General features: G+C 38.8%; 1 protein-coding gene across 5 annotated transcripts in view; it reads left to right on the forward strand.

Moving 5' to 3' along the window:
• Positions 1–24192, forward strand: part of LOC134532551 (protein sidekick-like) — a 283982-nt gene that overhangs the window by 217410 nt on the left and 42380 nt on the right. For all 5 annotated transcript variants that reach the window (XM_063369064.1, XM_063369065.1, XM_063369066.1 and 2 more), the window contains exon 2: positions 6448–6659. In XM_063369064.1, the coding sequence (XP_063225134.1) occupies positions 6448–6659 (212 nt within the window). The remainder of the gene's footprint in view (positions 1–6447; positions 6660–24192) is intronic.

A 24192-nucleotide genomic window follows, 5' to 3' on the forward strand; every position in this document is an offset into this window, starting at 1 on the left:
AATAATATGTACAGTTTTTGCAAAATTTAAGTTAAATAATTATGTTTAAATATAATCACGAACAATTAGTTAAAAAGCCCGCCTTAACCTGTTTGATAGAGACCCGGAAATTTTGCGAATTCTTCTGGCCTCAGGATAGAATTCAAAGTTATAGCTGTGCTCGACCCATGTTTACTTTTCCATTGGTTGATTTCTTAGCGAGAACATTTTTATCCTTGTTATTTGGCACTACCTTATTCGCTTACTTCTCTCCTAGCTGGGCATCATTGCTTCACGGTCGTAGACGGGCGTGTCCAAACAACTGCGTGCCAATCATGAACACAGTGCGAGAGTGTGAAGGTTTGCATTCTAGCTTGCGACTAAATGAATCCGCGAAATTTCCGGGTCTCTACTGTTTGATATTATAGAAGATTTTCTCGCACGGTGGTCGGCCGGTTCTTGCACGCTCGGCTCGGGCGGAACGGGACAAATTTTCGTGCGTGCAGTCGGCGTTCATAGATTTATAAGACGTTATCACGTCAAAAATGGGATGTGGCTGTGTCACAGACACTGCCGTGTGTTGTACGCGAATACGTGTACGTAACAGGTAATATTTCCTATGCAAAATAAAAAAAGTTATTTTTTATTTCAACACCATATATATTCAAGGTAACAATTTTAAACAAATGTTTATTATATGCAATCGATAGATTTTTACTAGAGATGACGATTGAGTCTCAAACGAACTTCGTAGCTTCTCCGAGTCAAAAGTTATACCAAATGGAAATCTCGGAACGCAGCAAAATGACCTCAAAATGGCGGCGTTCTTTCCCTCCACCGCGCGCGATGCGTCACAGTCCTCAATTAGCGTAACGAATTCTTCGATCCTTTATTTATCTAGTGGTGTAATTAAAGTTTGGATGGAGATGATAGATATGTAACTGCAACACCAAACTGTATCCCCCAATTTTGTTGTCATTAGTTTTTTGAATTGCCACCCATTATGGAAGCAATTTTGAAGACGTATTCACGTCAAAACTTTGTACTTTTACAAAATGAGACTTTACTACTTCTCAAAATAATAACGTCCCAAATTAATACACTTGCTTCAACGATGAACCAATTTTTTTACCTGATGAAAAGAAGTTTTTGTCTTGTTGTTTGAGCCTCTTTCCCACATATTATTCAGATCTTTAAATCTCACACATATCTTTAAATTTTCAGATGTTTTGTTAATGTATCTAAAATAAATAAAAAATATTCAAAATTAAAAAACGTATTACATTAATTTGCAATAGCTATTTCAAAAACAAACTGTAAAATCAGTACGCAGTGTCTTGTAGGACATAAATAATAAAAGCACTTTATTCATTATGAGTGTTTACCTTTTCTTCTAGCTTATTATTTAAAAAATCTAAATTAAACGGTAACCTACGTGATTAACAATAAAATTGACATTATTTCCTTATATAGTTTTTTTTTTAATTTGAAGAAGAAAAAACTCGTCAAAGGGTGCTCACGTTTCCGAATTACTTTTATTTCTCAAGCGAGAGAAAGAAAATAATAAAAAAAACTGCGGACGTAAAAGGTAGAACGCGAGCGAGACTTGTTTGTGTTCCCAAGTGAGAAGCTGGGCTTTGTAAGAAGCCCGTGCCAAGAAAACCAGACACACTTTCCCTGCTGTCAAAATAAATCAATCGTTATCAGGCTGGAGCCCCGCATATTTTACTTCTGCCCGTGATTTTCATCCAGCTAATAGCTTTTTGTTGTTCTCCCTTTCATTTTGATCTCAGTGAATATCTTTGAGACTTCTTTTGGCTATATTGTTCAAGCGAAACAAGCAGTGATTCTGCAAAGCCTGCCAAATCGTTCAAAAAGGAAGCTAACTGTTACGATTTGACTGAATTTTCTAGCACTCATGCTTGATTAAAATTGATTATAAGTTTAATTATACAAAAAATAATAATTTTATAATTTTTGGAACTTAAATAATTAATATTATTGATTCTCGATCAAACAATTTATATTTTTGTGTACACAACAAATATTTAGTGACCAGTCAAAAAAAATTTCATTCAATTTCGTCAAAAAACATATTGTTGCATGGAATCTACACGCAAATAAGGTGAAACATCTTGCTTATTATGTTACTAGGTTTAGGAAACATAATTCTCTTTGGCTGAGGTTGAAGATTAAAAAGAAAAAAAATACAACCAAGTATGCGAGTGCTAAAGTATGCTGTTGCGCAAGAATGCGAGTGTAGAAGTGAGCAAGTGTGCAAGTATGTAAGTATGCAAGTTTGAAAGTGTGCGAGAATGCTGCGTCAGTGCTACCTCTCCCCTGCCGGCTCCAACTCTACCACGTACCTAACTATTACCCTCGTGCGCTTGGAATTTTCGTAACGCTAGAAAATTGAAAGCCCCCGCAGCAAAGAAGTTTCGCTAAAAAAAAATAATTTTTTTTTTGCGGCTTGGTAGGTAGAAACAAGTGTCGGCCGATAAACATGAGAAGCCTTCATTTCACAGACGATAGTACCACACCCGAATTAACCCGAAGTTCATGCTCGCTTTTTTTTCCCCCGTTAATGTAGCTTTCCTAACCAAATCAGCCGTCCACAATGTTTTAAAGTATTTATAATGTAGCTAACGTAACCTAATTGACCATTAGTAGGGACAGGAAAAATTCGCGGGTTCAACGAACTACAGGATAAACTCCATAGTTATACGTACACTCGGTCAAATGTCACCCACTCATTGGCTGCTGTCTTGTGAGACGTCCCAACGTAGCAACCTGTGATTCGGTAAAGCTTTGGTAGGGCGTTTCTCATTGGCTCAGAGTCATCCAGGTGAGTTGTGAGCCAATAGCAGAGGCAGCAGTGAGGTATAACTGTTTGTACTGTTTGTATTTTAGCCTATCGCAAAATGAATTCGCGATTTTTTTCGGTCTCTAACCATTAGTAGAGACCTGCATGATTCGCGGTTTCGATGGCCTTCAGGATAGAATGCACATACCCCTGTACACTCGGGTAAATAACGTAAGTTCATTGGCTGCCGACTTGTATGTCGTCTCAGCTGGTTTGTCTGTGATTCGATCCTTCTTTGGTTGAGGGTTTTATAACCTGTTGATATTCGTCCAGATGAACAGTGAGCCAATAGCAAAATCATCTAAGAGGTATATGTGTTTGAATTCTAGCCTATCACTGAATGAATCCGCGAATTTTGCAGGTCTCTAACCATTAGTTATCATGAGTTACAATGAACAAAAAAAAACCGAAGATGCACGATCGGGAGTTTGGCTCTCTCGTCTGTGAAAAGAAGGCTTCCCGATAAACATAGCATCTCCAGGCGCGCAAAGACGAGCCCTGGACGCTGGCACGCCCTCTAGCGCGATCTAGTGTTATCGTCGCCTCTCGGACGGGACCTCACGTCGTAAACTGTCGCGCGCCGCTGTTCCGCCCCGTTATTGAAGGTGCCCTCGATAGCGGCTGCCCCGGCGCTCCGAGGATCCGGGGATGTATGTGTCGATACGTCTCGACGGCCCGCAAGGAGCTGATAGCGCGCACACGTGTTGTTTCCCCGGCCTGGGGTCCGCGACCCGGCGACAGCTAGGGACAAGAAAAATTCGCGGATTCAACGACCTCTAGGATAGCCTCCATTATCCTCTGCATTTCTCAAGTAAACACGTGTGTTCATTGGGTACTAAATTTATGAGGCGTCTCCACTGGGTAGCTTGTGATTCGAACTATTCTTTGGTCGATAGTCTCTCATTGGCCCAGAGAGCTCCAGTTAAACTGCGAGCCAATAGCAGTACCAGCAGAATTGTACACATGTTTTGAATTTCGGCCTATCACGAAATGAATCCGCGAAATATTTCCGGTCTCTAGCGATAGAGGTCACCCTCTGCAGGAATCCACAATCACCTCTCCTCCCCTCTCACCAACAACCCGCCTTCTCATTGCCTGCGTTCAACATCAGGAACACGTGTATAAACATAATTATTTCAAATTCTGCTTCATTAAAAAAAGGGGGGTTTGTCTGTAAAGTCGGTTTATGGACGAAAATTTTACGTGGTAGCGTCATAAGAAAACATTGACGTCAAATTGTATACTTTTTAATTTTCAAATATTATTTACAGTTTATTTTGAAAATTTAATTTAAATAATTTGTTTAAATATAAATCACGAAGAATCAGTTGAAAAGCCCGTCTTATCATGTTTGTATATTATAGAAGATTTTCTCGCACGGTGGTTGGCCGGTTCTTGCACGCTCGGCTCAGGCGGAAAGTGACACTTTTACGTGCATGCAGCCACGGCGTTCATCGATTTATAAGACGTTATCACGTCAAAACTATTGTATTAAAATTTAATTTATTTTTGACAAGTATTAAAAACCCTTAAATTAATCTACTTAAAGTCAGCTCACTACTGCCCAAGATAAATAACATCTACGATTTTCTCGAGTCACTTCCCGCCCCTAAAAACTCACTCGATTTAACTTCGCTTCTCCCGATAATTGAGACTCGCGCGACCTGCAGTCTTACAAGGGAAAGTTTCTGAAATAATTTAGAACTTAAAGTGCCAAGCGGAGAACTTGGTGTCTCTGGACGAGTCGTAAACTCTTCCGAAGCGAGAGAGAGCACCAGAGATAAAACTGTGCAGATTGCACTCATGCTGCGACTTACCAGATAATGGGAGTGAGTAGTATTCAGAATGCAGTCACACACCCGCTGATCTTGGGGAGACTTGAGCATCACATTAAATACAACCTTAAATTTGAAACAGAACGTTTAATTTTTCCAACTCTTCTTTGAACGTAATGTAACTGCAATCTTAAAAATAATCACCTTGAATTTACGAAGAAAATATTTGTCAAAAATCATCCAGAAATCTTCGTTTACTCAAGTGTATTTTATTAAATTCACAAGTAATGAGGTTTATTTTTTTAATATAATCTCACCAGAATCATATATCATAAATATCTAGTAAAATTTGTTAAGTCTAAAGCGAAAAATATTCTTCCTCCTCACTAATGTTTACACTCTTTACAACAGAGCATACGTAGAACTATAAAGTCGTAGTGTGTCGTAGTTTATACGAGGATGTAGTTATTTGGAATTTATCACTGAAAAGTCTGTAAATGTTGGGAATTTCTAACCTTATGTGATCACAGACTTTCTAATTGCATCACGCAATAAACAGAGAACATGTTTAATTGTCGTGACAAATACTTAACGATTGAATAATGAAGATGAACCAAACATTCTGTTTTATTTCTAGTTTTCTGTTTGTGCAATAATTTTTTTGTAATCAAAGATTTAATTTACGCCAATCGTGTGAATTTAGTCTTCATGTAACTTTCCTTAGATTTGACTACAGGCTACAGTTGGTAACTGCTCCCTGATGATGGTGACTGCAATGTTGACCGAAACGTCGGCGAATTATTCGCCAAGGACACGGCTACAACCCAGAAGCCAAGCTACTTCAGACAATGGCCGTGAAAGCCAGAGAACATTATTGACTATATTATTTATAAATTAAATAAGTATGTAAGCATATTGTTACAAGTAATAAAATTGCAGTGTTATTTGTCAGCTGATATATTTGCACTATTAATTTAATGACTAGATTTTGAACGTAATCACACCTTCGAAAGCACACTGGGTACTCTCTCCACACGAGTTCGGCTCGACAGTGGTTCTCTAGACTGTTCGTCGTCTCTTACCGCGCACCTGCGTCGCAAAACAGAGTTCGCTCGTATGAACCGCCGCGACACCGGCCCTAATGCCCTGATCCTTCAATGATCCGATCTTCGCCCATCGCTCGCCGCCCACTATCGCTCGCCAAGGAGTCACTCCCCCTCTTCCCTTCACTGCTCTCACAAGTCTCGCATTCGCTCGCCGGTGTCGCAACACTAGACTCTTTCACGCACCGCCGGACGTCGTAATCAGCTTATATTACTGGGAACTCTCGCCCTGGAAAGTTCTGGAAGCCCTCAGAAGCGTGGTGTCACCGAAGTCGAATTAACTTCCGAAGTCTCCAGAACTCTTCACCCTGACGAAGCTCTGTGGACGTGACGAAAACTCGCGAGGGAAAGAGAGGCACCGCTCTAATCGGATTAACATACAGTGGAGTAAAGAATGCTTCATGTTTCCCTGGACCTCCCACTGGTCGCTGCCTGGCCTGCCTCGTCTCCAGCATCCTCGTAACAATAAGCTTTTATATTAGTTTATTATATGTATTATGTTTTTAAAAACGTTTAAAAAAAACGAATTGGGAGCAATTTGACAAAACGAACAAATTATTTTGCATCTTCGTGCTGTTACATTTATGTAGGTTGAATGGTGTGCGGAAATATTTTTTTGCTCGCTGATGTTTGAACCACAGGGATCCCTTGTCGACGGTGGAATGGAGATGTCCTGTTGCAGCTGTGAGGCTCGCCAGCCCGTGACAACCGAGTGCAACTGTTGCAGGCGCGTCGTACGTGAGCGGCGGCTACGGCGCCGCCGGCGGGCCCGGCTTCAACGCGCTGCAGCCGCCCGACGCCAGCTCGGCGCCGCCCCCGCCGCCCCCGGCCGGCCGCCACGAACCCTACTTCGACGCCGCGACGCCGCGCAACGTGACGGCGCTCGTCGGCAAGTCGGCGTACCTCGTGTGCCGCGTGCGCAACCTCGGCAACAAGACGGTGAGGCTCGGGCACATGTCGTGTAGCTGTATCTCTCTACCACACCTCACACTTCCCAACCTCGGCAACAAGACGGTGAGGCACGGGCACATGTCGTTTAGCTGTATCTCTCTACCGCTCCCACACTTCCCAACCTCGGAAACAAGACGGTGAGGCACGGGCACATGTCGTAAAGCTGTATCTCTCTACCGCTCCCACAGTTCCCAACCTCGGCAACAAGACGGTGAGGCACAGGCACATGTCGTATAGCTGTATCTCTCTACCGCTCCCACACTTCCCAACCTCGGCAACAAGACAGTGAGGCATACACACGCACATACATCTCTCTCCTGCTCCCACTTTTTCCAGCTGTGGCTTCCACAAGATTCCATTCCATATTTTTGGGGGAGGGGGGTGTGTGTTTATAGTGCCTACTTTGCCTGCGATTTGCTTTCAAATTCTTTCCTTTTGTTGGTGGAAATGAGGGTTTTTTAAAATAGAATTTTAAGGTTTTTTGGTGTGTGTGGATTTTATATACCCTAAAATGGTACACTCCGGCTACACCTATCTTTTCTTTTAATTTCATAAAATTGTTTGTTGCATTGAGCTAACTTTTCGTCAAGACAGAGGAACTGAGAGGCGGATACTTTTAAAGCTAAGATTTTTCGCCATGTTTTTCCAGATATAGGTACCTACTTGAACAAAAGTTTCCTAAAATATATTATTAAAGTAATTTTTACGCATCAACCTGTTGTAGAGACTAAGAAAATGGCCTAGATAATGAAAATGACTTATTTATTCAAGGCAAAAATTTCTGGTGGTAATATTTGCATTACTTTTGACAATAAATGGATAACATTTCTCACAAAAATTTTAAAATATAGATCTTATGTAGTGAAACATCAGTAGAAATTGTCCAGGAGAACCACAAAAACAAATCAATACCATGAAAATACAGTAAATTTATGTGGGACAGAAACCATGAAAATGGGGAAAGCATCGTCAGATAGGTAAGCTACGGTGAGGATAAGTGGGCATCGCAGAATTTTGGTTCGACCTGAGGTTCTTTGAAATGAGAGTCAGTGTCTTAGCACCGTGACACCTCCTTCCATTTTCTTATCTTCCTCAACATTTAATAGGGAGGGGTCCTTATTTAGTTAAAAATATATCGTGCTTTTGCCCATGATTATAATAAATTCATAATATTACCATATTAAATTGCTTTTAAAAAGATTTCTTCTTCTAAACATGTCCTTATTTAATAGTTTATACTAACTTAAATGTAAATTTCACGTCAGTTCTAACATGATATAATGTGGTGTACAGTGTTGGATTAACTAAACGTTCGTGTGTAGCCTTCGTCTTGAAACCTTTTTATTTTTAGTGATTCATTTTTTTAATTCAATAAAAATAAGTTTTCCTGCCATAGTGATTTCTGATATGACATCTATCACTTAATGCAAAATGCCGATTAGTTATCGACATTCCTTACCCTATGTTGGTTGTATGCATCCACGTGTGATCATCCCATTGTCGACAAAATTTGGAGCCCAAATAAAACTAAACGACTCTGATAGACACCGTTTTCTTCATCTAAAGTATAAAAGGCTGTTAATTGTTTGATCCCTCGCCTCATGCAATGGTGATCAGGGATCTTTTTTCGGTGGGTTCACACCTTGAATTTTTGTAAGTGGGTATTTGGCTAGACATTCGCTGGTTTACTCGTGGTACTACTCCGGTTTTCTTCGTCACTGCAACCTGCAGGTAAACCCTTCTCTTAAGTTTCAAACACCGTTATAGACTAAATGAAATATATTCGATAAACTTATATAACTGTTAGTTAATAAACCTCAATAATAGATGTTCTTCTGTCAACACAACGATAATATAATCGTTAACAATCAAAAAATGTGCTCTTTCTGTTGTTAGTCACAAATTATCATTGTAGTTGTGGAAGGACTAGACCACTTCCAGGAAATAACTTTTTTCCAGAATTGAATTATCTGAAACCTTTAAAGGTATCTAACTCGAGAATTTTGGCTCAGCATCCAGACGTACTGCCCATTGGGTGGAGGACTAAAATATTACTACGTCCATTGGTTAGGTGCCAACTAGTATTTATGCCAGTGATATTTCGTCAGGCGAGTCAACATTTTCATGCATGAAACAACTCTAACCTGCCCAGTAGGGCAAGAGCTGTAGAAGTACATTTTCCCCATGCGAGACCTTAAACTGAATGTAGTTTCTATGCATTTTACATTCGAGGAAACACTGAAATGGGACGCCTGTGGTCCGACGAAGACTACTTCTACCTGCTCCTCTACCTTCTGAATATTTCATTCGCCTGTTCGTATTGGTACAGTACCCAAAATTCTTCACTTTTCTTTCAGCCACAGTACCTTCTCTACGTTGTGTACATAGTTACATTGGAAAATTAACAAATGTTATGCATGATCAATATGTGTTTAAAAAAAATAGTTTCGTTCATAACACTAAATTATTCTACAATATTTATAAAAAAAATTAACGATAAACTGTATCCCCCATTTTTTCATTCCCCCGTGTTCACCGTTATATTTTCCATATATTGATAATTTCTTGGCTGTACGGAACTTACAAGTTGAACTGGTTGGATCTTTAACTAATTTTATTGACGTAAAACGATATCATATAACATCTCTACCCGCAATGGTCTCAAGAATGTACCTTGTGATCTCATGACTGTGGTTACCGTACAAGTGCTAAGCTGTCACTTGATCAATAAAGAAGGTTTTTTTTTTTTTTTGTAAATCTTAGAACACACAATACCTGAAACACTAAAAAAATATGATATGTGTCAATTTTAAACAACGATTTTATATCGCCGTTATTTTAAAAATAAATAAATAGATCCTTTAGAAAATTCTAACAAAATTGTTTACTTGTAAAATATTAATGAAACCTACTGAGATACGCCAATTAAAAATGGAGCTAGTTTATCAACATGAATAAATATGCTTGTAATATTAACGTAGAAGGTTAATCGACCTATATACTTGGCACTTTTATAAGAATATTGTCTCAAATATTAATTAGTACATTCGTAAGAAAACATACTCATGTAGTAGAAACATTTATTTGGCGATGCTCAAAAATATCTATATGTTTTCAAGAGACAATAACTGCTATTTCTTTGAATTAATAAGTAAATTTAACATACTTTTATTTTTGGACGACATCAGACACCCTGGTGGAGCGTGGAGGGGGTTAATGACTGAGCAACCTGTGATGCCATGGCGACCATTTGTGTTGTTAAATCTCATCAAAATTACTCAAAAATGACTTAAAATTCCGAAAAGTTTCCCTTTTTTGAGGGGGGGAAAAAATCCCCGTTTCAGGGAAAATTTTCCGTTTTTATTCCAGAAAAATCCAAAAATTCAATATGTTCCCATTGAGGCTTAAATTCCCCCTGGGCAAGCCACCAATAAGCATCTGGTGGGGAGCTTTGACCTTGACCTTGAACTCGACCGCCATCGTGGATCTTTTAATTATGGCCGACATTTTGAAAATCAATAAATATCATCCGATTTTAATGGGATCAACACAAATTTTAAATCGGACATTATTTAACTTTATAGGGAACAGTGTATAATAATTTGGTGTAGGCTTGGGGGTTTTAAAACTTTTGAAAATTTTCTTAAACTCAAAAATATAACCCTTTTTTGTTGTTTTTGAATCATAATTGTCCCAAATCAACCCTCTAGCAGTTCTTGGTCTAATGTTGAGTTCTGGTGCATTTCGTATACCATTTTATAAACAAAATCCCTAACCACTTATTAAATTTTTTAATGCAAGATTTTTGAAAGATATTTAATATATGAAAATTATAAACTATTTAAATCCAGCTGTTAGCTATATCAGTATTACAGTATTAGTTAAAAATTTCAAAACAGTTTTCTGTAAACTGAATTATTCAAGTAGTTCCGTACCACAGCTTAAGTAATTTTATAAACAAATCCTTAACCAATTATTAAATTTTTTAGTGCAATATTTTTGAAAGATATTTAATATATTAAAATTATAAACTATTTAAATCAAGCTGTTAGCTATAGTATCAGTATGAGATAAAAATTTCAAAACAGTTTTCTGTAAACAGAATTCTTCAAGTAATTCCGTACCACAGCTTAAGTAATTTTTTTTTTAAATAACGTAAACCTTTCCTCGGAAGCAGCCATCGTGAATAATTCAGCACGGCTGTAGACTCGCTCCGTATACATAGCAGCGGATTACGAGAAACGTGTTCTCCTGGCTGGGCCGATGGGCCTGCGGAGTTGTCTCAGCGGATTCGCTTGAATCATTTATGGCGTGTCATTGAAACATCGTGACGCTACGAATAAATAAATTATAAACTGCAGCAGACTTTCTTTAATGCATGATTTTGAAAGAACTGGCAGAAAACTATTCCCTCGTTTCCGACATTGAATTTACATTAATATTCTAACCAAATATTTTACATATAGTCTTTAAAAAAAATTTCTGAAATAAAAGTCTGTACACAACCTTGATTGAAAATTTTACACTGGTTCAGTGTAGTGTATATATCATAGAAATCTTCATGATCTGGCAGTGACACTAATGTTAGGAAGCTGGCGCCAGTTAAACTACTTTTATTTAAGAAAGTTTGTCCAAAAAAAGTAAGCAAATCTTCCAGTACTCACGAGAGATGTGCAACGCAGAACCTCCGAAACGAGAAAATTCACGTGTTCTCATGTTACAAATATCAAACTCGGGCATTGGAATTAATGTAGAATTCTTTCAAATAATTCTGAGCGTTATAAATATACGAAAATTATTTTTTAGACTACATTTACTGACGCCAATCACGTGTAGTTTACGCACCCGCCGTTAGAATTCGTTGCCGGATCAGTTACGTCGACTACCGAATCATTCGATTTGCAGAGCGAAATGTTAAACTATATAGTGAAACAGCGCCGATAGAGGCGAAAATAACAAAACAAATTACTAAACCCCGACATTTGCATTTTATTTTCGACAAGGAATTTTATTCAAATAATGGCCGTCTTGTTAAAATTCATTCAATAGTTAATACTAAATAATTTACTTTGTATTTCACGGCATCCACCACAGATGACAGCACTGTGGTTACAGGTTTCCGTTCCATGTTACTTCAGTTCCATTCACGAAATTACTCCTACCTAATGCCGTGCACGGAGTGCTAAGATGTTATACATAATAATAATAATAATAAAACAACTATAAAATGAATATTGAAATAACTGCTGGTCTTCTGGCAGAGTAGAGACTAGCTTGTTGTAACCACGTACTTCTCTTTCCTGCAGACGTTGCTAACGAACAGTTATTAGCATGTGCCAGCTGCCTTATACTGCATATACTTTTGCAACAGCTGCACCGCAAAGCAAGCCAATGTGTTAAAACTGAAAGCTTCTATAACGGCATTCATGTAAATATCGTTGTGCTAGATTGTGTCAGGGTAACTTAGCTCAGGCTTTACTACGGACAGCAGTTCAACAAATGCGCAATTGGTTCTGTTATTTTATTAAACGATGCGTAGTAAAGACGTAACTTAAATGTGCGTTCGTTTGAAAGGAAAAAAAATACACTGGTTTGATTCAAATGTATTTTAAAATTACAGAATTTCTAAAAGGTTTTTTGGATCACATGCCATCAAGACAAGACTTCGAGTACCTTTGACGAATTTATGAAGCTCTGTAACAAATGTTAATATTTTTAATAAAGGACGCTGGGTACATTTAATTAACAAATAACAAGTGGAAGTTTTATTAAATTAAATTAATTTCTCGTGGGGCATGTTAGTTAACTTGTTATATTTTATTTTATGTATATATATATGTATGTAAATGAATGTTTGATTGTTTGTTTGTCTGTCCCGTATGCTCGTTCTTAAATCGTTCATACGATTGCGATGAAACTTTGGTGAGACATAGTGCGTACGCCCGTGAAGGTTTATGAATCAGTACAACTAATTTACAATAGGTGGTGCGCGAGTAGTTTTAACAAATGTGTACACATCATATAGTTTGGTGGCCAGTTCTTTTGTTTTAGGTGTATGAGTGAGCACGCATGACAGAATTGAATTGAATTTTTTAAAATACAAACAGCACATTTTATTAAGTGTCCTACGTAACAAGTAGTGTTGGTTGTGAAATCCCAAATGCCAGTCGACTTTAGATAATAGGTATAACAAGCATTTTATTTTCGTTTTTCAAGCGAATTGGTAAAAGTTGTCACAGAAGCATTATTTTAGCTACCGATTTAACTAAGTAAACAAAAAGAGTAGCGATTGGTCGATCTACATTTATAACACAAAAAAACCACACAATGAGCTACAGAGACATAAAAGGAACGGGAAACAAGATGGAGAACCACTATAGTATGCACTGTTCAATCCAGATATTCCTATGCCATTCAATACACATATTCCAAACAAAAAATATTTAGTATCGTAAAAGCACTTCACTAACAGAATTAAAACGCAAACACTTTATTTCTTTGAGTGGCACTGCAACGCATGCCGAGTAGTTGCTAGTTGTTGGTAAATAAGGTTCACTTTGCAAACCTCCAAACTGCTTTATGAGTAAAGTCTTTCTTTTCAAGAGGTTTAGAAAAAAGGGGGGGGGGGAAATAGTTTAAATACATCGTCATATAAATTATCCTGTGCTGAATGAACCACGAAAAATGAAACGAACATTTACGACTTCACTATTCACTATCGCGAATTGTAAGAGGCTTATAACCAAACTTTATATTTTAATATTAAATGAATAATTTTTCAAATGCTCATTAAAAAAAATCAACTTATAATTTGCAATGATTTTTAAAACTCTTGTTTTATATTCGCTGCAAAGGAAAACTCAGAGGAACTAAGTTCATTCTACCATTTTTAAAATCCTTGGTCTTTTTCATGTTTTCGGATTCGTACATCTTTTAAGAAATCAAAGGAGAATTAATTTAGTTTCCGGTAGCGATAATATTACGCTTCTTCTTTCTCCTGGGAAATTTCCCTCCGGCGAACTTGGTTCTAAGCTAACTCTTTTTGTGGTTATTTCCTGTTTCGTTCTCCATCATCGTTCTTTTATGAGTAGCTAGTTCCTCGCAGCAAAGCCGCGTAATGCTATTTAAAACCTTGAATTGCCTCAGAAGAAAGATCGAGAGAGAAAAGTCTCCATGAATCCGGAATGTAACATTATATAAAGAAGGAGCTGGGTTTAATTACCTTTATAAAATTACAAAAAAAATTAAAGATTCTAAAAGTTGGTTATGATTTTCTGGGAATTTTTTTTAGATTGTTTTTTACAGCTGAAAATAGTGTTATCTTAATACATAAGTTATAATTATAATATGTTGGATATAGCCATCGCTGTATTATGATGGTTATCATTTAGAAAACCTCAGGGATGGCTAACAAACATAAAAAAGGCTGATATAATATACGATGTTAAATTTACATTCTAAGACAATACATAATTCTGAGGATGGTACCTGGACGGGAAAAATAATTACAGAACAGATTTACAAATTAGGCTGAACAACGACGAGACAGAGAAAAAAATACATCTTCGAACGAAACTTTGAGAGAAGAATCAAGTATTTGACCCAAAATGACATTCTACAAACAGGTGGAATCACATTATTTGAGGACACTAGAAAGTAGAGGTTTATATGTGTTTGAGCCCCTCTCATGCATACGAGCTCTCACGTGATCGACCACGCAATTATGAGCCGTATGTCGTTGACTGGAGAGGCAGAAATTCCGATAATATGGCTAACGCACGTATAGCAACATAAATACGTATTTGCGTCACTTTGGTAAACATTCTGTCGGGGTAGGATAGTGGTAAGATGTACGCTTCATAAGCTTGAGGTCTGTGATTTAAATCTTGTTTAAAGAAGAAATTTTTCTTATACGTTTAATAACATATATGTTAAAATGTATGTTTGCTTATTTGTTTGTTTGTTCCGCGTTTTTTCCCTAAACCGTTCATCCAATTGCAATGAAACGTTGCATACTTTACCTTCGAAACACGAGAAAGGTTACTGTCTAATCGAAAAAACCATCCCCAATATCGTTTGCAATCCCTTAAATCAGAACTTTGACCCCAAACCACTTTTTCATGCCTTATAGCTAGAGACCGGAAAAATTCGCGGTTTCAATGGCCTTCAGGATGGACTGCACATTTCCCTGTACACTCGGCCACATAACGCTAGTTCATTGGCTGCTGACTTGTAAGTCGTCTCAACTGGTTTGTCTGTGATTCGATCCTTCTTTGGTTGGAGGTTTATAATTGGTTGAGATTCGTCCAGATGACCAGTAAGCCAATAGCAAAATCATCTTAAAGGTATATGTATTTGACTTCTATCTTATCGCCGAATGAATCCGCGAATTTTTCCGGTCCCTACTTTTAGCATACTTTTGATAAATATTAATTAAATTATACGTAATTAATGTCAAAAAAAAAGAGAAAATTAACTGCTTCGTCTGATTTAAAAACAGTCTTCCATATCGTCTTTCCCACACGAAGTTTCAGAAACCACCCTGTCCCCATCTTCCATCCATTAAAAAAGGATATTGGTATTCATTAGGGACTAGAAAAATTCGCGGATTAAATGACTTCTAGGATAGCCTCTATTATCATCTGCATTTCTCAAGTAAACACGCGTGTTCCTTGGGTACTTAATTGTGAGGCGTCTCCACTGGGTAGATTGTGATTCGACGCTTCATTGGTCGATAGTCTCTCATTGGTCCAGAGAGCTCCAGTTAAACTGCGAGCCAATAGCAGAACCAGCAGAATTGTAGACACGTTTGAATTTCAGCCTATCACGAAATGAATCCGCGAATTTTTCCGGTCTCTAGTATTCATTAATAAAAATTTGCACACTTGGCGTTAAAATGAAGAGAAATATAACTGTATATTTTCGTTTAAAAAATATCTCCCATCCTCCTGTACACATGAGATTTCGAAGAACCACCTCTAGTTCCTCTTACTACCCCTAAATCAGTACAATGGTACTTCTTGTTGATATTATGGAAACTCTACGTTCAAGTTAAGAGAAAATTAACTGTCTGCATTTAATTTAAAAATTTTCCTCCATAAATTATATATATAAGTTTTACAAAAACCACCCGCGTCTATATTTTCCACTACTTTAAGTATGGAACTGGTACAACTTGATAACTTCTTGCACACTTGGCATTCAAAAGAGGAGGAAAATTCCTGTACTCATCATTTCATAAAAAAGTCTATTGAATACATTATATTAAAAATATATAATCAATCCTCCTGTTTGATGTTGTGTATCAATAATGGTGATGGACAGACTGTACTGGCAGAAGAGGGTCAGGCAGGGGAGGATTGAAACCGTTTTTGAAGGGTAGCGGACAGAGGGGTGCCGTGAAGCGGGAGCGGGAGAGCTCGCGAGGGGAGAGTGTGTCTGTAGGCTCGGCGTGTGACTGCACACAAAGATGCCCAGTAAATATTGCAGTGAACAATGTTGTTATCATTTCACAGCCCTGCATTACAGTAAGCTTGCAACATTTTGGTCCTCCGGGCCGGATCGGTACGACAAGTGAGTGTTTACCGGTTCCGCGCACTATGAAAACACGACTAACAATACAGTGGCGTAATTTATACAAATGTAACGAACAGTCAATGTGTTTGTGTAAGAGACTTGGTGCAGTTTGGGAGCTTCCCGTGTTACGTCATCGCAATCATTCCCGGTCGCGTCCGCGCATGTTTCCGGCGAGGCACGAGCGGTAAAAACGCAACTACGCGCGCATCTGAACTAGCGTTCATCCGCGACAAGTATTCCCAGCAATAAAGTGCAAATGCCAGCAGACGAAGTATAATTTGGACTACTACTGGGGTTCTTCAGGATCAACATTGAACAGAGACAGGTTAGTCAGACATCATGACAGGCCTCCCTTGTCCCTACTAATCCTCCTACTCATATCCATTGTATATTGTATGTCGATTTTTGACCATGGATGAGGATCAGTGCAAACGACTTAAGAAACAACGCGCTGTGTACAAGGGTTCATTGACTCGTATGCAAACCTTTGCATCCAATTACAGTGAATCTCAGAACATTGGTGAGATTCTAAGTAGATTACAGGCACTTCCCGACTTATGGTCACGGTTTGACGATGTACAATTAAAATTGGAATTGGATGATGAAGAAACTGACCATAGTGAACACAGAGCGGAATTTGAAGCTATGTTTTATCATGTTAAGGCCCACTTAGAAACATTTATGACACTCAGTTCAACAGATAAATCTACCCATGGCAAACCCAATTATTTACATCTCCCTGCAGTCAATCTGCCTACATTTTCTGGTGATTTTGCAACATGGGTACAATTCAGGGACACATTCAAGGGTTTGATCGTTGGCAATAAATCTCTCCCAGAAGTACAGAAACTTCACTACTTGATTTCTTCATTGAAAGGTGAAGCACTTGAAATGGTGCAAAATTTGACTATTTCCGACGAAAACTTTCAAGTGGCATGGCAGTTACTAAACCAGCGTTATAACAATCCCAAGCTTATTGTGGCCAAATATGTAACAGAACTGTTAACACCACCAAAAGTAACCAAAGAGTCAGGACCACAATTACGACAGCTCGTTAGCCATGTCAGGCATAATCTAAATGCTATAACTAGTCTCAAGACTGACACACCACTTCATGAAACCCTGCTCATACATATATTGCTTGATCATACAGATATCAATACAAGAAGGGAGTGGGAACACGAAACTGCATCTTGTGAATTTCCTTCCCTTGAGAGACTGTTGGGATTTCTGGAAAAGCGATGCCAGGCACTGGAACTTATTCAGTCAAGTCAAAATGCAAGGTTCAATAATGCCTCCAGTGTCACTTCAAATGATTCCAAAATCAAGTATGCTAGCACTTCTAGAAATACTAACATTTTTGTGGCAACTAACACTGATAATTGCCCATTCTGTAATCAGAATCATTCACTTTACAAATGTAGTTCATTCGCAGAAGCCAGTGTAGAAGAGAGGTACGAATATGCAAGGCAGCACAACTTATGCTTCAATTGTCTTAGATCATCTCATCATGAAGCAAAATGTTGGTCTGGCCATTGTGGAAAATGCACAAAAAGGCACCACACACTGCTACATCGAGAAAATCAAGAAACCCGCCAGAATCATAACAATAAAATATCATACCTAGAGAACAGCACTGCATCAACACAAGAATCTGGCATTGGCAATGCAAATAGCCTAAGGGGCTCAACAGCAAGTTATTGTAGCTTGAAAATCAGAAGTACCACTCATGTTTTACTGTCAACAGCCATAGTTAAGGTATGCGACAGTTCAGGAAAGCTGCACCTGTGCCGTGCCCTACTTGACTCAGCATCACAAAGCAACTTCATAACAGACTCATTAGCCAAGTTACTTAATCTACGGCGGTCATACGACAGAATGCCCATACATGGAATCGGTAATGTCCTGGCTCAAGCAACTCATAGTGTAAACATTGAGCTGCATTCTAACACTAGCAACTTTAGGACAAATCTCAACTGTGCAATTCTGCAAAAAATAACTGACAATGTTCCAGCAGTATCCATAGACACCCAAGGCTGGAACATTCCTCATGATGTTGTGCTAGCCGATGATAAGTTTGATCAGCCAGGAAGAATTGATCTTCTGATTGGAGCTGAGCTTTTCTGTCATTTGTTAAAGGGGGATAAAAGAACCAGGACAGGTTATTATCCAGTACTTCAAAACACAGAGCTAGGCTACATCCTATCTGGACGTGTTAAATCACATAACACAAAGGTTCCATCTTCACATTCTAAGTCTTTCCTTTCCAGACGTGACTTAACACTTGACAGGAGACTACAAAAATTTTGGGAAATAGAAGAAGTTAATCAAGCACTAGGCTCAAAGGAAGAAATTCAGTGCGAGGAGCACTTCATAAACCACACCACTAGGGACTCCAATGGCAGGTACACAGTCAGATTACCACGTTGTCAAGATGAACTTAAATTGGGTGACTCGCATGATCATGCACTTAGAAGGTTGCAGCAATTGGAACATCGTTTACACAAGCAACCAGAACTTCGTACTGAATACAATAAATTTATGGAGGAGTATGAGATGTTAGGGCACATGTCAGAAATAAGGGATACGAGTAGAAATGAAAATATGGCATATTATCTTCCCCATCATGCAGTGGTAAAGGCATCAAGTTCAACAACAAAAACACGGGTAGTTTTCGATGCATCTGCAAAAACCACAACAGGTGTATCCCTCAATGATACACTTCTGGTTGGTGCAACCATACAGCAGGACTTGTATTCAATAATCGTGAGATTCAGAACACATGCAATAGCCTTTACAGCAGATATTGAAAAAATGTATAGACAGATCAACATTCATCCTAATGACACCAGACTTCAGCGAATCTTATGGAGAAAATCTCCAGATGATCTAGTCAAGATCTATGAGCTTCAAACTGTAACTTATGGCACAGCTTCTGCGCCATTTTTGGCTACAAGGTGCCTGCAGCAGCTTGCTGCAGATGAATGTCACCAGTACCCTAAAGCAGCAGAAATATTGAAGAGGGATTTTTATGTAGATGATGTACTCTGTGGGGCTAACACAGTAGAAGAGGCACTTAGCATACAAGATCAACTGATCAAACTTCTTAACTCTGGTGGCTTTCCCTTAAGAAAATTTTGTTCTAATCACCCAGCTGTTCTAGAAGCAATTTCACCAGAGTATAGAGAAAATCAAGCACTGCACTCATTTGAAACTTCAGATGAAGTAAGAACTCTTGGTCTATTGTGGCAGCCAGTGACTGACACATTTCATGTAGCAACGAATACTATAGGACCAGCTATGAGGACACATGATCAGTTAAGTGGTACAACAAAGTGCATGATATCTTCAGCAGTTTCATCCATATTTGATCCTTTGGGACTGATTAGTCCAGTGGTCATTTGTTTCAAGATATTTCTACAAAAACTTTGGTCCCTCCAGTTAGGTTGGGATGAAATCATTCCACCAGAATTTACATTGCAGTGGCAAAAGCTCTATGTGAGACTAGCAGATGTCAGAGACATCGAAATCGATAGACATGTACTTGTCAGTGGTCTAAACTGTGATGTGCAAGTTCATGGGTTCTCAGATGTCAGCGAACAAGCATATGGGGCCTGTCTGTACCTAAGATCTGTTTCTAGTTGTGGTAACGTGGCAGTGAAGTTACTGGTTTCCAAATCTCGGGTTGCTCCAGTTAAACACACAACTCTTCCTCGATTGGAATTATGTGGTGCAGTACTACTTGCAGACCTATTAAGCAGGACATTGCCAGTTCTAGAACTCAGTGTTTCCAGTATCACACTTTGGTCGGATTCCACAATTGTCCTGTCCTGGTTAGACTCACCAGCTGCAAGATGGAAATCATTTGTTGCAAACAGAGTAGAACATATTCAGGATTTAACCAATGGATGTCAATGGAGACATGTAAGATCGCAAGACAACCCTGCTGACTTAATCTCTAGAGGAGTTGATCCAGTGACATTGCATCACTTACATCTGTGGTGGTATGGTCCATCATGGCTTCTGCAGCAACCAGATGCTTGGCCCTGTACAGCCAGCAAGGATCAAGACAAAAATACTCCAGAACAACGAATGCCAGTGATCTCTGCAATGGCAACAAAACCAACCATGAACTGTTTTCAAAACACTCTGAGAGACTTTTCCTCACTAGCTAGACTGAAAAGAGTAATTGCATACGTCCAAAGATTTGCATACAATGCAAGACATACAGTGAACAAAAAGACAGGCTTCTTGGCAGCTGAAGAGTTACAGAAATCTTTGCAAACCTGCATCAAGATTGCACAACATGAGGAGTTTCTAAAGGAAATAAATGATTTAAAGGAAATTAATGTAGTCAACTCTAAAAGTGAGTTAAAGGACTTGAATATCTTCATTGACACAAAGGGGTGCTTACGTGTGGGTGGACGTTTACATCATTCGGAGCTGCCTTTCGGTAACAAGCACCAACTTATCCTGCCACCCAAACACCACATTACAAGACTCATAATTACAGCTGAACACAAACGTCTGCTACATGCGGGGCCTCAACTTTTGATAGCATCATTGCGCCAGGAGTTCTGGATACCAAAAATTCGTCAAAATGTGCGCTCTGTCATCCACAAGTGTGTGACATGTTCAAAACTGAAGGGAGTTGTTACCCAACAACTGATGGGCCAATTACCAGCAGCAAGGGTTCGGCCTGCTCGTGCATTTCTGAACACTGGTATTGACTATGCAGGACCCCTGGCAGTAAAATCTGGTAGTGTCAGGAGCAAATCTGTGGTCAAGTGCTACATAGCTGTTTTTGTCTGCTTGGTAACAAAAGCGATCCATTTAGAACTGGTCAGTTCTCTTACGTCAGAGGCTTTTATTGCGGCACTCCGGCGGTTTATAGCTCGCCGAGGCAAGGTGTTAAATCTTTATAGTGACAATGCTACCAACTTTGTTGGTGCTAACAAGGAACTACAACAACTTCGGAAACTTTTCTTTAATGATGAATCCAGCCAAATGCTACATGGGTTTGCATCATCAGAGGGTATCACATGGCACTTTATTCCCCCAAGTTCCCCTCATTTTGGTGGGCTATGGGAGGCTGGAGTGCGATCATTGAAGCATCATTTGAGAAGGGTGGCAGGAAAATCCCTTCTTACCTTTGAAGAGCTGACTACATTGCTCGCTCAAATAGAGGCATGTCTCAATTCCAGGCCACTGACAGTGTTGTGCGACGACCCTAATGACCCTAGTTACCTTAGTCCTGGACATTTCCTAATTGGTTGTCCACTCATGTCCTTTCCTGAGCCTGATGTGTCTGACTTACCAATGAAGCAGCTATCCAGGTGGCAATATGTTCAAAGGTTATCTCAACAGTTGTGGACCCATTGGTCTAAAGACTATCTGAACTCACTACAACAAAGAAGTAAATGGCAGTCTAAGAATGCCAACATTCAGTCAGGAATGGTGGTCCTTGTCAAGGAAGACAACATGCCTCCTCTTGGATGGCGACTAGCAGTTGTCCAGGAGACATTTCCTGGAACTGATGGTGTAGTCAGGGTGGTGAATGTAAAAACTTCCAGTGGCATCTTGAAGCGACCTGTTCAGAAACTTGTGATTTTACCTACAGACTAGTTTTTGTGAGTTTGTTCTCAACAAATTGTGTGTGTACTCAGCATTTTAAATTTGAAACCAATGGTTTCAAGGGGGTGGAGAATGTTTGATGTTGTGTATCAATAATGGTGATGGACAGACTGTACTGGCAGAAGAGGGTCAGGCAGGGGAGGATTGAAACCGTTTTTGAAGGGTAGCGGACAGAGGGGTGCCGTGAAGCGGGAGCGGGAGAGCTCGCGAGGGGAGAGTGTGTCTGTAGGCTCGGCGTGTGACTGCACACAAAGATGCCCAGTAAATATTGCAGTGAACAATGTTGTTATCATTTCACAGCCCTGCATTACAGTAAGCTTGCAACACCTCCTTTCCTGGCCCTTAAAGAAGAAATTTTTACTCCCCTATAAAACCTTTCACGTTTGATGTAAAAATAAAAAAATAAAATTACTTTTAAGACTACTTTATCCCTGACTATATAGGGTTTATAAATAAGCACCCCTATTCTACTTTACCAAATAGGGGAACTTAATATCAACACACGAAATTCAAAAAACTGCGTTCACTGAAAACACGAGAGTTGCCAAAAATAACCCCAATTTCCTTTACCTACCCCTTAAATAAATATTTTGGACCTCCTAGATGAAATTTTGCTTACTTGACGTTAAAAATAGAACGACACTAATATCATCATCTGATTTTAACACAAAGTTAATTCAGTATATAAGGTTTATAAACACTACTTATACATTCCCTTTTCCGACACTTGGTTTAGAATTTGGGCAACTATTGATTAAATTTTGCACACTAACTTTCAAATTAAGAAGACAATTATTACTGTCTACATCCGATTAAAAAAGCACCTTCACACTGTGTTCAGCCCGGGCAAGCTGGATAATTCAGCTAGTTATAATAAAATAATATTATTAAAATAATGTTAAATCACCTCAATAATGTTAAGGTTTGTTTTTAGGAATTATTTAAAATATAATTTTAGTTGTTTAGACAAAAGCAATTACATAAACATACACTTAGTACTGTGTGCTTTAAACTGTTTCAGGTTAATACAGATAATGTATAGTATGAACTGTGGAATGAATTAACAAGATTGGCAGTATTTACATATATTTGTTTGTCGAAATTCTCAAATCCTGGATCATTGGACTGCAATGTTTCGTATGATAAACATGTCATAGATAGCGCCTCGTTCGTAATGCTTTATAAAACCATTAAAAAAAAAGCATAAAAACACCGTGTTCATTCCAACACACTTTTTCCGGCTAACATTATTAAAAGCTTTTTCAAAGTTGCTATTATATTTTGTTATGACTATTCAAGTTTACAAAGAGTATTATTCCAGGATATTTACACCACCACAAAGTTTACTTTAGCACACCAATACACTTTGTACATCCTCCGTGGGTCTTGACGACTTCGACTCGTGGCTATAGCAGTTCCTGCATGCATGCGCATTATTTCAACCTGTCAGATTTCCGTTTCGTAATGCGCGCTTATTTCATTACATTTATGGTGCATACAAAAAAATTTCACTCTCAAAGCGCCATTAAGAATTAAAACCTCATGAACGAAAGTACCAGCTTGTTAAACAGAATTATAGTTAGATTAAAAAAAAATTTTTTTGAAACTTTTTTTCGCTAAAATAAATTCTTTTCATATATTTATCACGCTCGGCATTGTTTCGTATTATAAGTTTTATTTGCAAAAGGAGAACACGTGATTATGCTCGTTACTGAGGCTAGATGTTTACACATGACTAGCGAGTGTTGAAAGACTCGGTAAACATGTATAAATATATATATAAGTAGGGACCGGATTCAATGACCTCTAGGATAGCCTCCATTATCCTATGCATTTCTCAAGTAAACACGCGTGTTCATTCGGTACTAAATTGTGAGGCGTCTCCACTGGGTAGCTTGTGATTCGAAGCTTCTTTGGTCGATAGTCTCTCATTGGCCCAGAGAGCTCCAGTTTAAACTGCGAGCTAATAGCAGAACCAGCAGAATTGTACACATGTTTGAATTTTAGCCTATCACGAAATGAATCCGCGAATTTTTCCGGTCTCTATACATAAGTTTCCTTAATTTTCACTCGGTAAACGTCATCAGGCGATACGTTGAATCGACAGTAGTTAATCACAACCCGAGACAAGCAATTGTTTCCGTGATAAACCGTGTGTGTGGAAACAATACTCGTTGGTGGTACAGCATGGTGGCTGGGAAGGACTTCATAAATCGACCGGGAGGCTCTACGGACGTGAATCGGTTGTGGCGTGCGGTGGGCCATCACGCGTCCAAACAGCCGCATAGTACAAACCACGTGACGCGCGGGG

The sequence above is a fragment of the Bacillus rossius genome, chromosome 6 (genome assembly GCF_032445375.1).
Source record: "Bacillus rossius redtenbacheri isolate Brsri chromosome 6, Brsri_v3, whole genome shotgun sequence".
Taxonomy (NCBI): domain Eukaryota; kingdom Metazoa; phylum Arthropoda; class Insecta; order Phasmatodea; family Bacillidae; genus Bacillus; species Bacillus rossius.